The 18,075-nt window shown below is 34.4% G+C and overlaps 1 protein-coding gene across 5 annotated transcripts in view; it reads right to left on the bottom strand.

Annotated features, from left to right (window-relative positions):
- Positions 1 to 18,075, bottom strand: part of LOC136042964 (cysteine and glycine-rich protein 1-like) — a 122,673-nt gene that overhangs the window by 19,262 nt on the left and 85,336 nt on the right. For all 5 annotated transcript variants that reach the window (XM_065727876.1, XM_065727880.1, XM_065727883.1 and 2 more), the window contains exons 5-6: positions 16,212 to 16,349; positions 8,265 to 8,368 (exon numbers count right to left, since the gene is read on the bottom strand). In XM_065727876.1, the coding sequence (XP_065583948.1) occupies positions 8,295 to 8,368; positions 16,212 to 16,349 (212 nt within the window). In that variant the 3' untranslated portion in view covers positions 8,265 to 8,294. The remainder of the gene's footprint in view (positions 1 to 8,264; positions 8,369 to 16,211; positions 16,350 to 18,075) is intronic.

Genomic DNA, 18,075 nt, shown 5'->3' with positions numbered 1-18,075 from the left:
AAGTAAATATATTTTGCTTTCTATCAGCTTCAATCCTTGTAGGCGTGTCAAATGAAATATGTGTGTCCTCCCATTGTGGCTATCATGAACAACATGTTGTTTTTTTGCTAAATAAAAACACATCTGGCGTAATGGGGATACATTTAATTTGTAAAGGCAGGGTTTTCAAATGATAAAAGGCGTGTAAGTTGGGGAATTTAGTGAGACAGGTTATATTGAAAAATAAAAAAGGATCCAAAGAATGACGCTAGGAGAATAGGTATGGTATTTAGCTGCATTTTGGAAATTGTAAAAGGAAGATAACTTGTGAACAGTTCATTGTGTGTGTGTTTTTCTTTTCCTTTTTTTTATGACAAGATCCGAGACAACAGTAATAATTCTAGTCTTGCATTTTTTCAGGAAAATTATTATTTTTACCAAACACTATTAGCTGCATGGGTGGTTAGGTCACACAACAGACAAGGAACTCTCCAGAGACGTCAACTCTTCATGAGAAGTTTTTTGAATATCCACTGTTTAGATTTCGGCTACTATTGAACAAATTCGGATTGAAAAGGCGCTGGGCCCGATTGGATCTTTTTTTGCAGGGTCTTCACTATATATACCTGCATATTAGTTTCCGTATGTAAAGTAGTTCGCGTACGTAGTGCTAAATCTCTATAATATAGGACTTGAACTTTTACGGGTATCAGTTTCTATATTATAATGTGCACATTATATAATAGCAGGCCTAAACACATTAATAAATCTGAGGCAGCAATGCAAATTTAAAATAAATATGTTTTTAATTATTTGAATAACTCATACAATTTATCCCTTATCGTCAAAAACAATTTTGTTTAAATTTAAAAATCTTTGTTTGTTCATTTTCATGGTAACGCGGGGCCCGATTGGGCCCAATCGCTCCAGTCACCCTTTATCAGGCCCTGCTGGGCCGTGACACGCTCTTTACTAGTTTGCAGGTACTGCTGCAACCATAAGGCAAAAGACATTCAATAACCTTATGCTACCCATCGGGAAAGGTGGTGGTAACCCCAGAGATGGCATGGAGTTTGCGCTTTGCGGTAACTATCACACCCAAACTATGAATGGGTGGTGGAAAATGGCTCAAGATTAATTTCCCCAGATTCTATGTATTTTTAACTTTCAGAAGTTATAAAAATAGAAGATGGGGCTGCATAACCTTCACATTGGGCTTAGTAAAGTGTTCCAAATAAATCACAAAAAAAAAAACATTTTACGAGATGAGCAATCTTCTTCATGCAATGAAGTGGTTGTAGTTTTAGATAATAACTATAAAAGATTTCTAACACCTCAAGAATGTATAGAAGTTATATGAGATTATGGAAAAACAAGTAAGCAATTTCTAAGACCACATTGGTTATGCAAGACAAAATAAAAAAAATTACGAAGATGAAAAAAAAACGAGGATATTTCCAGCAAGCAAAAAAAGAAGGATAAATAAGCACAAATTTCGGTCGAGGACTCCACTCGATCGTTTTCAAGTACACAAAAGTAAACGAAGAGCAAAAATATAGGGATAAAAGTCGTAAGTAGAAAAATATAAACAAAACACTACATTTATGTTTTTGTAAATACTAACCTTCACCTGTCTTCAACATATTTCTCAATCTAAAAAAAACTGTAAAAAATAAAATAAAAATGTACCTCCGTACATGGGTAAAACTTCGTACACAGCTATCGAATGATAGCAAAATTGCCGTCTTGCGTTACTGCATTAAGCCGTGGGACTGCAGAAAAATAACCTATAAAACTTACAGGGAAAACATAGACCTTACTATTTTCGGTTATTATGAACCACCGGTTATTATGGTCCGACAAATGGGCCACCCTGAGTCCATTAAACAGTAGAGAGCTACGCAATATTCATTGCAGGTTTTATTTTAATGTACCAGTCATCTGACGGAGATGTAACACTACTGTTTTACTGTTGAATAACTGAGATTCAACTTTATTCATCCACATAATTACATTCTTGAAAGTTTGCCTTACATTTTTTTAAATTGGAAAATATGTCAAAAACATGCTAAAATAGAAAGATATCCAACTTTTTAAGAAAGTCAAGATCATTTTCTAAGAAAAAGTCTAAATAATAGCACAATACTGGCTCAGTGAATGGATAGAGCTGAAGCTAATGAATCCAATGCTAAAACTATCTTATCCTTACGGTACAAGTTTCAGCCGTAGGGCTGTCGGATTATCGCACGTTTCATAGGGAACAAAGACATTCTCCATCCTACCCTAAAGAAGTAATGCTCAAAAACCCTGTAAAACTTGACAACCCTGTCAAAAAACCCTGTAATGGCAGCCCGAGTCGTACAGTGTGGCCTAAAATCTGTCCTTTCGGTGCAACTTACATCTATAGGCTTGTCATTGCAAAATATCATGTTTCACAAGAAGCACAAACCTGAATTGATTTTAGGATAGACTTAGCCCAAGTCTCCTAAATAAATGCTCGGGATTTGATGAAAAAAAGGGGAAAAATAGCAGAAACACCAAAATTCACACTACAGGAAAGCCGCAGAACACCCCCTAGCTTCAGTTGATTCCAAGTAAGCAATGGTTTCAACAGTTTTACCACCAATCAATTGTATCCTAAATCCATAAACTGCAAGTGCACACAGAAGCAATCAATCAGACACAATAATCAAAATTCTCAGTCAGGACGAAGAAAATAAGAAAGAAAATTAATATCTAGGTAGGAAACAAGTTTCTGATATTAGCTAGATGCGTAATTTGGAAAACCAGCTCAACTATGGCAATTCCAAAGGAGTTATGTTACAAAACATGAATTGCCCTGAGAAGCTGAAGCACCTGAAGAACCCCTGAGAACTGACAAAATTACTAAGCTTTTTAGCTTGGACGAAAATGACCAAATTTTCTGACAAGGAGGCGGAATCTTTAGATTGAGTCTTAAGGTACAATAAGAATATCTTAGGTGTTAAAAGCTTCATTGTAAATCCTAATCATCAGGACAAGAGCAAGTATTGGATATACCTAGGCCTCTGAGCATTTGAAAAACTAAAGTAGATAGGTCTACTGGAGAACTAGAGTCACCATTTGATCTAGCAGACCCAGTCTATAGGGGCGGGGAAGGGCAAAATCTTATTTTGACAAAAATACTACATAATACCTTTTAAATTACGAGGTTTCAGAAACGGTATTAAAATAATCTATAAAATAGGGATATGGGTCTTTAGATGCGAATTTTACCGTATCGAGATGGGGGGGGGGGGGGATAGAACCGTTACCTCTTTGAGTAACACTTAGGGTGAAAATATACGTTACTTCAAAAAAAAGAAGCTTATAAAGTTTTAGATATTCTTCCGTCATAAGCTTAAATGATTAAAGTAAGGTGGTATATTCGTAGACAAAGAAGATAGAAAACAAAGCTAAGTGAAAAACCAAATTTCGTGTCCGAAACATTAATGAAACATTAGAAAAGAACACTACTGCTTATGAATATAAAGTGACAAACTGGGATTTTTATTGGAAAAGTTACGTACATTTCCCCCTATTTTGGGAAGCATATGTTGCGGAACAAATGCACTTTCATTTTTCACCCTTTCTTTCAAAAACGTGCATCTATAGATAAACCCTGCAGAAAATAGTTTTTCCCCTGTTTTATAGGTTAGAATGGTCTTTTTTGTAATTGGAAAAAGGGTAATTTGTACTTTTGTCTAGATCTATAGCTCAATGGTAGTCATACGACCAGGCGATACACATACAATGAAAAGGACACTTTTTATTCAGCTATACGCTTTCAATAATTATATTACTTTTCTAGAATTATATTGGAAAAAGAAGTGGTTCTATTACAATTTTATATTTTTATTCGACCCTGCTGTGTTCAGGAAGGTAAGAAGCGAAAAAATGTGAATAAAATTCTAATTATAATGGGATTTTACTAAAACCTTGTTTTAGTGTTAGTTGAAAACACTTTTTAGTTTAATGTTTTTTTTTCCAAACACGATATTACCACACACTATCAATCAGTTAATATTGCTTATATATATATATATATATATATATATATATATATATATATATATATATATATATATATATATATATATATATATATATATATATATACTAAGACCAGCCGGTTATATTTCTATGGCGATTTAAAGACAATAGCCTATCAAAATGCAGCCCATAGCCCATAAAAATTCTTCGTTAAGGTCAAATGGCTGAACATGGAGTTTGGGCAATAAGAGCTGTAAGATTTCTGTCCTTACTTTGTCAAGTGTAGATACTGAGTTTGGCAAATCACCCAAAACTTTTAAAAGCCGTCACCTAACAATAAACTAAACTTGCCATCATCAAAATTAACAACACTCAGTCTGAAAATACTCTGAAATATTATGCTAAAAAATATTCACATAACACGTTTGCCAATATTTATCAAGAAACTGTCAAGATCTGCTTACTAAACTGACCCCCAAAAAATTCTTGCAAAGTACTTAGACCAACCCAGATATAAAGTAGAAAGGAAGTATCTAAATTGCGGCGAGCAAATGAATCAAATTTAATCGCTATCATGATCCAAAGCTCAAACTGTAGCAAAGTTTGCTTTGAATGGCAAAAAGTGTATATACGTGTTTGACGTTTGGACACCTGAATACATGGCATTAAACTAATAGAATTTGTCAGTAATGATATATTCTTCAAATGGTAGGAATACTTCAAACTTCCTAACTGTTTAAAATTTTTAACGTTTACTTAAAAATAAAAATAGGTTTGAAAAAAAAGGTGACTAAAAAAAGTGCTTTTTTTTAGATTGGACGATTATGTTTTCTGGTATACTAAGGCGTCAGCAATTACCTTTTTGGGACCTGATTTGCCACTGATACAACTGAGCTATTTACTACATGAAAGAATTCTGCTTCACAGATGAATTCAGTCGGCACACTGGAGTTGTCTTACTCGGCCTGCCCGTAAAATTTGGTAATAGTAACTGATTAGGGATCTGTTGTAATTAAAAGTAAAAGGTATCAAATAAAACTTTTAAAAATATTCCTCATTTTCTTCTTCCGAGAATTCAGATGGGGCAAGTTCAGACTCCCTGCATGCCCTCCTCGTTCCACGGCAGGAGCATAAGCTGCTGCATCCTTTCATTTTCGAGCAGCTACTGTCAATAACTGACACCTGAATACATGGCAGTAAACCAATAAAATTTGTCAGCTTATTTCCTGCCAAAACCACGCTTTGAAAAATAATAGATTTGGAGTTACAAGAGATCCAGAAGAATTAGATAAGTTAGGTCTGAGTACTGCTCATGCTTTGTTTAATGAAAAAAGCAGGACTAATTATATTAAACAACGTATCTAAAATTGAAAAATAATACTGTGTTTTTAGTCAGGACGGCTTAGTTGTCAAAATAGTGCTACTACTACTAAGAAGTCATCACAGCACTAAGCCGTCTCAGACCAAAACAGCCAAGAAAATTCTTCATCCATCCTGCTCTGTTCAGATATTCACTCTTGGCTCCCACTTGTGAAGTTTCATTTCTTCAAATATTTTATCATTACATCACCCCATCCACTACATCATTACATTATATCATTACATCACCCCATCCAAAGAAGTCCGGAACATTTCTTGGCCTCAGCTGGATTCCCAAAAGGCGCAGTTTTTAAGCCTATTATGCTTCTTCCCAAAAAAGTGACTTTATAAAAGACTTTCATTACAGAACTATCCAGTTGGATTGAACCCAGATCGTTTGGCTTCTTGTTTGATCACCCAAAGGACTACCTAAGACAATCCTCAGTCAGTTCCTCGAAAAAACAACTACATTATTTTCCTCATGTTTTTGCTTCAGAAACATGCCTAACAGCTAACATTACCGTTGCTTCTACTATCCTTACTGTTCTAGGACTTTTGTTCCTATTCTTCCAAAACTCTTTTCAACTGAAAAGGAATAACCCTGCGTCTTGGCTACACTACCTCCAATAATCTCCCACCAGTTCCTATACCATTTCCAACAGCTCTATCGAAGTTCCAGCCTCCCTAAAACTATTCGACCAATCCTTCCTTTAACGATGTGAATCGAGGCCCAATACATTCCTTTAACAGGGGCTAGATCGAATTGACAACTTCCCGTCGATTTCTTAACATTGGAATTAACATCCTTAACATTCAGATACTGAGCAACTGTTTCTATTGTGTCTATTTGACATCCCCTTAAATCAGGGTTAAATACATTCTCTACTTCCATACCTTTCACTCACTCTCTTAAAGTGCATCGCTGAAAAACATTATTACAAATTATTTTCTCTTCCACCGAAAGTTTCCTATAGTTATTTTCCTATAACGCACAAATTTACTATCCAACTGCTTTTGGATTCTTCCTCTCAGATTTTCATCCGAAAATTCTATCAACATCAAAACTACCTGGTAAGCAGATACGTTTTGTAAATTTCAGCTCCATATTTTCTCTAAAAGATGATGGTCTTTACTTTTAACACCAATGACAGCAGACCAATTTACCCTAATATCCAGTAGCGAACCCTGCTAGTCCTCTACTTACGATAAAATAATCAACAAGATCACCATAAAATGATCGTCCAGTTCCCATGTTAACTTGTATACCATTTGAAGACCAAATACAACATTCGTTACTAACGAGATAGCGTAAATACAAACTGTGACAATCGATTATTATTGCTGTTTTTCTCCCTATGCAAAATTGATCGAAGCTTTTATATCATCTGTATCTACTTGTACTAACTTAGGCATTAGAGCCCTCCAGTGAAAATGCCATATTTCTCTTCGGAATCTCATTTATTTGCTTCTTCAACTATATGTAAAATTCCTCCAAATGACAGCTGTTAGTCTTCCCTGCAGGGGCACGAATCGTTGCGACTGATTTTATTGAGGTATTATATTTAGCTAATTGCAAAAGGCACAAGATATAGAAACTTTCCTTTCAAATAAGCCCTTAGACAGCTCTCCATAATGTTCCTGTAGGAGTGGGAAAATAAACAAGGGAAAAAAACCCCAATAAGACACATCAGCGCTACCCTTTCAAAAAAGTTATTTTTCCTGTTGGTCAAGCCAAGGGACTATAAGTTTTTGAATAGTGTTTTCGGATAAGAAGATTCCAATGGTGCATTTTTTGTTTCAGCCCAGCACCATTTTTTAGCGGTTTCAGGATATTTTTGGAAAATTCCCGAAACGAAATAACATTTTGTTACCAAGACTAGTCAAGATAATAGTTACCATTCCTGAATCAACTACAAATGAAAACTTTTTCTCACTAGCTAGTTTTTATAAAGACGCTTCTTTATGTATGGTTACAAATGGTCGTGGTTTGTTTTTTACTAGCAATGCAGCTCCCACTGCAACCATGGTACAGTGCAACAACGATTCCATTATTGATTTCTTGACAGCATAAACACGGCTTAGAGGTTTACTCCTTTACCAAGAGTCTAAATTCTTCCCTAAGTACACTATCTCTCCTATCTGAATAAATTCATTCTACAAGTTTGATACTTCCTAAGCCGGGGAGATAATTTTAAGAAACTCCTAGCAAGTACCTTTCAAAAGTCACCGGTCGAATTATAAGAGTGCCCACACTAGAACTGGGGGAAGAAACGTCCCTAGAATTTAGAATTGAATGGAGGTCTTGTAAAATCCTGGGATCATTCAACGTTTTAGCACTTGATGATTATATTCTATCAACAAAAGTCGGCGTCCCGATTTCTCATTTTGCAAGCCTACCACAACTGGCACATTATATACCCGACTCAACTATACACTGCTTATTTAAATTCTCATCTACAGCCTAACTCTTTTCTGGAGGAATTATACGACAGTCAAGAAGAAGGCCATACGAAACACTTTTGATAGATCCGTAAAATTTCTCCCGATTTTCCATTGTGGAACCAGATGGAACCAAGATCTGGTGCCCTGGCCGATAATAAGAACTAAATAAATAAGTGAAAATAACAAAAGAATCCCGAGGTCTACTATATGATAAACTTGACATAAAAAGAAATATATATATATATATATATATATATATATATATATATATATATATATATATATATATATATATATAAATATATATAAATATATATATATATATATAAATATATATATATATATATATAAATATAAATATATATATATATATATATATATATATATATATATATATATATATATATATATATATATACCCTAATGTTTCCTTCCACATACGTGTTAAAAACAAACATAAGTGGACAACTTACTTTTAAAGCAGTGGAAAATACAGTTGAACTTCATGACATCTGTAGAACACCAGCACCAATGCCAAAACCGTATCCTTTTGGTCCAAAATTTTTACCATAGCAAGCTAAAAAAAGATGTAACATTTACTTGCTTAATGAGAAACTGAATGCTGTGAGAAAAATGAATTCACTAAAACAAGATGGTGAAGTTGGGAAGTAAAAAAGGACAATAGTCCTTAAAGCCTCTTTTTCAAGGGAACAAAAATGTTTTACGGTTAAAGTGTTTGATGCAGACATAAAAGAAGGCCAATTAAAAATTTAATGAATATTTTGCAACAAACTTTTATCAAGTCTGGTACCAATTGGTATATATGATTTAAATACATTGTTTTCAAGACATGGAATATTAGGACTTTTCGACATTACAAAGGCAAATGCTACATTTTATTTCCAAAGAGGGTTTCAATGGTGGTTATTCAAGGTATCAAATGGAAGAGGGGGTCGTAGTCGAAGATGACGTGAAGTGGTGAATTCCTCAAAGGTTTTAAAGTTATGCAACTTGCCTTGAAACTAAAACTAAAATCTAAAAATAGAGTAAAAGCACTGGTGTTAAGTCTTCCCCCTCCCCCAGAAAACTTTCGGGATTCTGGCGGTACTCCCTCTTCCCAAAAGAAACCATGAAAAAAAAGTTACTGACTAAATTACAAAGATAAAAATAAGAGTACATGCCCAGGTTCCTCAGATCTGGGATAGCTTCACTGACTTTTTTTTATACCAAGCTCTTTAATGCTTCCCTGTTTCATTCCGTTTTCGAGCATGCCCCACAGAGAATCTAGTCTTCCCTAAAAAAATGCACTCTTCAGAATTTTTTGTTCACATTTATGAATTTTATTTATTTTTAAATAAAAATATAATAATAAAATATAATTAAATAAAAATATTTAAATAAAAATGAATTTTTATTTATTTCATGACCTTAAATTCCCTATATGAGGCTAGGTTCATAAAATTAGCCAGGACTGAACTACGAGGAAGGGAGGGGGGGGAGGCAATTAGTTAAGTAACGGTGAAAATCACTGACTTAATAATTCCAATTATATCAAAGCCCAATTGTGCTGTATTTATATTCGCATATAATAGTCGACAATGCAGGATATAGCTAAATAAGAGTGACACAAGACTATCAAAAAAACGTTTTTGTGACTCGTGGAGAAAAGAGGGCTCAAAGCTGGCTCTAGTCTACAATTATGACAAATAGGAATATGTAAAATATGATCACATTTTAGATATGTATTTTATTTTCAAATTATGTTCTAGTACAACTGACATAAAATAGAGATATGACATAAAATATCATGGCTCTATAATAAAATCTTTTGTGTTAGACTATCCAAGTATTATCGGACATGAAAATTAATAAGGGCATTCATCGCTCTGTTTTAAGCTTAATGTCAGTATTGAAAGAAACAAAATATACAAGTACTCAAAGGGTTAAAATAAACTTCTTCTTTTTTCACACATTTCCTGGCGAAAAAGCCTATTTCTTCATGGCTCTAAAATTTAGATTTTGTTTTTACAGTCTGACGTTCTAAAATCAACAATCTTGCTTAGAAGTAAAATTAATGACTTGACAATCTAAACGAGAATTTGGCGAGAATTGGTTTTTCCTTTGATGGTGTCATGATAGGTGATTATCTTTTAAAATGTGCCACTTAAGTTTATTATGTATTGCATGTCTTGTTTTAAATTTGTGTATCAAAAATGTATATCATTTGTCTCAAAATATGCATTTTAACATCCCCACAAAAGGCTCCATGGCCTGTGAACGTAAGGATAAACTCTACAATCACATTTGTCAAGATTCATAGTACAAGATAAGGGAAATAAACACGGAGGAAAAAAATAACAAAAGAGAAATACAGAAAAATGCAAATAGTTATATCAAACCTTTTTTTCCATTATTTACACTCAATTGAATCGGTAAATATATATTACAATTAGTACTTACCCCGATGGAGTGGCAATCTCTGATATTCTTCAGCAGGTAGTTCCAAACCCTACTACACGCGCATATAGGGTTAAAATCTGACCTCACGGTTGGAGTTCTAACAACCAACAAAAATTAAGATTTACGAGTTACGTGAAGATTTACACTAACTCGGGGTTGTAACAACTTCGAAAAACAAGAGGGAAATTGACCATGAAGATATTTATGAATAAAAATAGCACAAAATAGGAAATACTGTGGACGGAACCTAAGGAGAGAATTTGTTGACGTACTATTCGTATCTGAAACTAGCTGACGAGCATTTTCATGAAGAAGAGAAAGTGGTTTTAATAGGGATCGGAAAGTAGTCATCCAAACAATAGAACAGTAATTTATGTACGGCTATATGAGAGAATTTTAAAGAAGCTTTAAAATATATCCAAGAAAAATATACCTTAGCGTACGTATTATGCCTAAGTTTCTTGACACTTTTAATCGGAGAAGGTTAATATGGTTCTTAAATGAAAGATTCTAGTCGACAGGGACTCCTAAAAACTTAAAAAACCTATTTTTTGATCTAGAAATAATACCTTTAGAACTTGGAATAATATTCAAACCAGGAAATTACAAGCCAATGCTGGAAAAAACAAAATTGAGACTTGGAAACATTCAGAGTGACACGATTGCTTCAAACCACTCATAAGCTCTGCCCATCAGTATTTGAAGCTTTATTAACAAATTATTTTGATCCCGCTCGGCCCAAACAAACGTATTATCATCAGTAAATGCAAATAAATCAACATTTTGTTCAATACATATTGAATTACGATACTGCAACTCATCTGGGTGACATATTTTGCAACAATTGGACCTTTGAGCATCTCTTTCATGCTCGTCATTTGAGTATCATACAATGTAAAGCAAAGGACGAAGGATAGACCCTTGTAGAATCCCAAACTCTACTTCGGCCTTAATATCAGACCCTGGATCAAAAGATACAAACCGGTCATGAAGATAAGATTGCAACCATTCGAATGCTTCTTCCCGAACACAAAATGCGAAAATTTTGCAAGAAGAATATCATGGGACAAACTGTCAAAAGCTTATCTCACATCCAAAAAAAATGCCGATGGCGTTTTCGTCAAGTCTAAAGCATTATTCACAAAATTGAGAAGGCCAATGCAAGCCTATTCAGTAGAACACTTTGGACGAAACCCAAACTGGTGCTCTTCAAAAAATTTCTTCGCTGCAAAGAAATCTGCCAAACGAGAATGGAAGGGTTTTTCAAAGTTCTTTGTAGCTGTAGAAAGAAGAAAAATATGCCAGTTATTTGAAGGATCAATCTAGCAACCATCTTTGTGGATGACGATTATACGTGCGGACGTCAGAGCCTGTAGGAAAACTCCACGTTCAAACGACCTATTAATCAATTTTGTTAGCGGAGTCACTATCGCTCGGAGAACGGACTTAACTACTCAAGTGGGTACTAAATCAGGTCCTGAAGAAAATGATCCCTTTAAATTGGAAACTATCAGAACAACCTATGTTTCAGTTACTTGTTCAAGCACAGAAGATTTGTGACAAGAAGGACCCAAATATCAAGTAAAATCACTATTAGATCTTGATTCAGATACAGAATTAGCTGTCAAACGAGCAATCGAAGCAAAATACAATATAAATTCCTACTTTATTTCTTCTTCTTTATCAATATCCTTTCCGCATAGCTTGAGCTATGTTAATACAAAAGGTAAATGAAAAAGTGACAGTTGATGTCAGATGTAATAAAAAATGACAACACTCTCACACAAAATACTCGAATAAATGAAAATGTTTTTATATAGCCAATCCATTTTCAAGAGACCACAGTTTTTAGTTTTTAAAAATATACGTACCCCTTTGGGCTATAAATAGGACTCCTTCACCAAAACTAAATAAATGATTTAATAACCCCCAAAAACACCTAAGCCTTATTGTAAACTTGCTCTTAGTTTTACAATCCCTATCCCCTCCCACACAGAAAGAGTTAATATATACAGTAATTCCTTGCATCGCAATATTCGAGACAAATATGACGCTTTTTCTGACAAAAAGATTTTTTCTTCCTTTTTAAACTTTTTCCTCTCCGAAAAATTTTTCTAGAGGCTAGCTCCCAAACCCTGGAGAAATTTATATGGGTGACCTTGCCTATTTAAGCTATATCCATAAGTAATATATTTCTTCTTTCCTAGAATGCACTTTCTATGGAATAGAAAACTTATCCGTGAAAAAAAAGAATCAAACAGCAAAATATGAATTTTTGCGGTTAGTAACTCTTGGACACAAACGATCAGCCAAAATAAATTTGACGATTTTAGTTCAGCCGTAAGGCATGTACAAGAGCCAGATTTGCAATATAAATCACGCAAGGAGAACTGTTTTGCTAACCGAAAATAAACAGTAAGCTTTTCGTAACAAAGACGATGCATGCAGGTGCGCTGAAGTCCCACAAAACTTGGGTTTTTACTAAAACCCTTACTTTAGATATAAAAAGCGTTTTCCATCACCTTTTAGATCCCCACCCCAAACTTAAGGATTAGATTAGCAAAACCAATTTTATTTGACTTATTTACAAGTGTTCGTAGAAGTTTTAGTATAGCTCTAGTCCTAAATAACGAAATTGTCTCCATAAATTCTTCAAATCAAATAGTTTGTGGTAACGAACTGTAGTAAGGAGCGACCCGGCTCAATAGTAACCAAAACTCTAAAAAATAGAACTTTGATACCAATAGTTACATCAAAAGAATCGCATTTTAATATTAATTTTAAAAATATAAGTTTCATCAAGTTTAGTCTAACCCATCAAGAGTTACGAGCCTGAGAAAATTTGCCTTATTTTAGAAAATAGGGGGAAACACCCCTTAAAAGTTATGGAACACCCTGGAACACAAAGACACCCCTTAAAATAAGCAGGGGCTGCTTCCTCATCAACGTTTCGCTCTTTACGCTGAAGTTTTTTACAGTTTTAAAAAGTAGAGTTGAGAGAAAGAGCCAAACTTTAGCGTAAAGACCGGGACGTTGATGAGGAAGCAGCCCCTTTCATATACGAAGTAATTTCTGTTCGTTTTAAGTTTTAATGTCACTCCTTACTTTCAGTTAAAAAAACTTGTTTTTTTTTATTTAATTCTGAAGTAGATTCTAAATAATCATCTTTACGAAAACATACTGTTTTATCCTCTGATAAGAATAGGTTTTTCTTACAAGAAAAATTACTTTTTATTCTTTCTTCGTTATTTTCAATTGGCATAAAAAGAAATGAAAGATTATCTCGTTTACCTTCTTCTTTCTTTAATATCAATTAAAGGGTGTCAATAATTTATAGATCTGACAATCTACAACCCGTGCCGTACGAATAAGTTTGTAAATCCCTTCGTACAATATTTTTTAAGTGTATTTAACAGGTGACTTTCTTTTTTCTGTTTTCTTTGTGATTGTAAAAGTAGCACAATTTAGCGTTCATTATTAAGTGCTACGATGGCTATCTAATTAAAAGAATACGAGTATTTACAAGAAATAAAAAACAAACACAAAAATGAACAAATGGAAAAAGGAAAATGTGGCACGTCCACAGGGTTGGTCGGGCTTCCAGCCTCTCCTCCTTTAATTTAATAATTATATGATGCATGCCATTATATCTTATATCTTTATGCAGTGTTTTATTTCCCTTTATTCCGAAATTATCCCAGACAATCCCTGTACATGCACCTCGATCAAATATATCCCCTTAGATTTATCTCTAAAAATCGAAAAAAAATGTGCTTTAAAACCCTTAGGTGTATGTTATCTCCCTCTTCTTAAGAAAATTATTCTGAAACCCTAAAGGCTCTGTCTGTGTGAAATCAAGGCTCTGTATAAGTTCGAATTTGTATTAGGTTTGCAGAAACTTACGGACCGCAAAATTATAGTTTCAAAACTTTACTTCTTGATGGTTGTAATTCCAATTTGTGAACTATTCCCATTTCTTAAGATCATCAAAAATATCAAATTACCACCTTTTTTATCAGAAGCAATTATTTGGACATAAATATGATTTGTTTAGAGTAAATAAACGTATTTTGGTTACCTTTTCTGCGAAATTTTGTAAACTTAGCGGACTTACGTATATAGAGTGGACCCACACCTTGAACTATTACGGGTGGAACTGAGGTAATTATAATTACGGTGGTTATTATATTTGGAAAGAGTATTGAATGGGGATCAAATGCTTGATATCTTCTTTTTTTAATTTTTTTCATCTTCATTTATCATTCTTCTTGTGAGTCATTTTCATTGTTCAACGAGAATCTCATTATACAAATGGTAAATATTGAAGTACGTTCAGTAATAGAATCTACGCAACGCATAGATACGGAATGACCTTGAGCAACTCCGATCATCTATTACTTCCACAATCAGACTCCACTACTCCTGTTAAGGATTCTGGCCCATCTTTTTAAAGAACTTCATAGGTGTTGGAAGCAAAGCTCTTTTGTATAATATTCGCTTTTGTAGCATATCTGAACAAATTCTACAAAACTTGGACCGTTAAAGAACAGAAACGACAAAACAGGTACGAAAAAACAGAAAAGGTACAAAATAGCTATTATAAAAACAGAAACAGAACAGAAAAAAAAAAAAACAGGTCATCTGTTTTGTCCCGTTTCTTTTTTTTTGTATGAACAGAATAGAAACAAATACTCTGAAAATAGAACAGAAACAGAAAACAGAAACAGTTAGATCGTTAACATTATCAAATTACCATCTTTTTTTTATTAGAACCAATTACTTGGACATAACTATGATACTGATCCCCTCCATGAATCAGACCAAGTTACGACTAAGAAAGAAACAAGAGTTTGTGTTAGCATTCCAGGAACAGAAAAATGACAAATTGTAATATATGCATATGCATTCTGGGAAACACTATTTCTACGTAGATAAGAGATTATTTCCACTTAGGAAAAAAGAAGCATAAAGCAGGAAATAAAAAATCATAATTTCGTTACATAACTTTGAGCCACAAGCGGAGGCTTTCTGTGATGTGGTAATAATAAAAAAAATGTATGCATTTGCAAGGCATAATAGCAAATCATAGCATTGTAAATAGCAAATAATAGCATTGTAAACTGTTATATGACCAAAATATGGAGAAAAAATTTTGCTTACAAAATAGGCTATTTCTACTTATAAAAACAAGGATTAACAGAAAATTAAAGTTTTGTACTATATGCATATGCAACCCGGGCATTATAAGTTGTTGCCCGACAAAAGCAGAAATAAAAAACTAATTCCCTCCAGAATCTAAATCCGTCTGTCCCTTGGCAAGAAAAAAACCTCAATTAGCACCTACCTGATGAGGTCAGTATAAAAACCACAAGAAAAACCACAGGACTCAATATTCAAACTGTTTTCCTCAGAGAAAAAATGATGAATGCTGTCAAGTAGCCCATTGTGACTCCAAAATTAAATTTGTAAAGTATTTGATGGAACTACAGATATGTACAACTAGCTCTTTCCTGCACAGAAGATATCAATTGGTAAATCTAGCTGGGGCTACTGAGAAGCATATTCATGATTTTTGAATTGAATACAAAGAGTCTTCCCATATTTCGTCATTTCTGTTTGTCCCATGTTCGTAGTTGTCGAAGTATATTTTTCTTTCAGTTGTTTCTTTTGTTTTTCTTGATTTTTACTCCGTCTTTTTCCGGGCCCTGCCCAGTTTTTTTGTGACGGGTTATAAATAAAATGATGATGATGACGAATTCAGTCAACTATTTCCTAATTTGAATCAAGGTTGCTATATTACTTACATCACAAGTAGTTTAAGTTTTATTTTACTTTTTCTTTAAGATAAGAACAGTTACCTTGCTTGAGGCGCTAGTGTCTTCGACCCCATTAGTGCCAAAGCACAAAAGGTTACGGCTTGTTCTAGCTAAAAGTATTATTGTATTATTATGTGGACTTACTTCGACAGTAGAGATCCCCTTCTCTTTCACAAAGCGTTATGGATTCGAGTCTTTTGGAACAGCCACTGCAAACAAAACAGGAGATATGCCATGCCTTTCCACCTCCCATCATTTTCTCGGCCATGTACACAGCTTTCCCTTGATAAAAATAATTTTGATGATACAAGACTATTATAGACAGATATTACTTGATTTCTTTCAAGACAAGAAAAAACGACAAAAAAAGTTTTTGGACGAAAAATATAAAATAAGAAACTGTATTCCAAGGTGTTATAAAATGACCTGGATGAGTTCTCAATTTACACTTTTCATACACAGGTGCAATTGACCTCTGTATTATATAGCCTTATTTAATCAAACCATAATTGCATGAATCCTACAAAAAACTTGGCAAAAGTTGAATTCAAACCTTTCCGGCAGTTTTGACGTTGTGGTTTTTTTTTTCTCTTTTTTTTTTGCATAGAATCACCGCCTTTTTCTCCAATACAGAAGTTCTATGGAAAAATTTGCGGTGTGGTCAAACCTCTCCAGCAGTTTCGTCGTTCTGTGTGCTTTTTTTTGGCATAAAATCACCGTCTTTTTCTCCAGAAATTCTACGGAAAAACTTGCGGTGCGGTCAAACCTTCCCAGCAGTTTTGTCTTAGTGTGGGCATTTTATATGCATAAAATCACCGCCTTTTTCTCCGATATAAAAGCTCAATGGAACAAGAGCTAAGAGCTCATATGGCACTTGTGACGAGGTCAGAAGAGCCAAGAGCTCATATGGCATGAGCTTTAGCAAAATCATAAGAATCAATAGATTGATTTAAACGGAAAATAAGAGGCTTAATGCCGGTCGGGATTTAAAATGAGAGATCTGAGACACGAGGTCCTTCTAAATATCAAAATTCATTAAGATCCGATCACCCGCTCGTAAAATTAAAAATATTTCATTTTTCTAATTTTTCCTCTCCCTTCAGCGCCCCAGATGGTCAAAACGGGGAACACGACTTAAAAAGTCCATTTGTGCAGGTCTCTGACACGCCCTACAATTTTCATTGTTCTAGCACGTCCAGAAGAACCAAACTCGCCAAAGCACTGGACCCCCCTAACTCCCCCAAAGAGAGCGGATCCAGTCCGGTTACGTCAATCACGTATCTAAGACATTAGCTTATTCTACCCACCAAGTTTCATCCTGATCTTTCCACTCTAAGCGTTTTCCAAAATTTCCGGTTTCCCCCTCCAACTTTTACCAATGTCACCAGAGCTGGTTACGATTTAAAAAAAGAGCTCTGAGAAATGAGTTCCTTCAAAATATCAAATTTCATTCAGATCCGGTCACCCGTTCTTAAGTTAAAAATACCTAAATTTTTCTAATTTTCCGGATTAACAACCCCCTCCACTCTAAGCGTTTTCCAAGATTTCCGGTTTCTAAGATTTCTGTTTCCCCCTCCAGTCCCCTATGTCACCAGATCCAATTTGAATTGAAAATGGAGCATCTGAATCATAAGATCTTTCTATTCCCTAAATATCAAATTTAATTAAGATCTGATCACCCGTTCGTAAGTAACAAGTACCTCCTTTTTTATAATTTTTCCGAATTACCCCCCCCCCCCCAACTCTACCAAAGAGAGCTATATGGTCCGGTTTTTTCAGTCACGTAGCTTGGAATTGTGCTTATTCTTCCCATCAAGTTTCATCCTGATCTCTCCACTCTAAGTCTTTTCCAAGATTTCCACACACACCCCCCCCACTCCCCCCATGACATTGGATCTGGTCGGGATTTAAAATGAGAGATCTGAGTTACGAGGTCCTTCTAAATATGGAATTTCATTAAAATTCGATCCCTACTTTGTAAGTTAAAAATACCTCATTTTTCATAATA

Source organism: Artemia franciscana, chromosome 2, assembly GCF_032884065.1.
Source record: "Artemia franciscana chromosome 2, ASM3288406v1, whole genome shotgun sequence".
Classification (NCBI taxonomy): domain Eukaryota; kingdom Metazoa; phylum Arthropoda; class Branchiopoda; order Anostraca; family Artemiidae; genus Artemia; species Artemia franciscana.
Note: the sequence above shows the minus strand (reverse complement) of the source record. Positions and strands in the feature narration are given on the sequence as shown.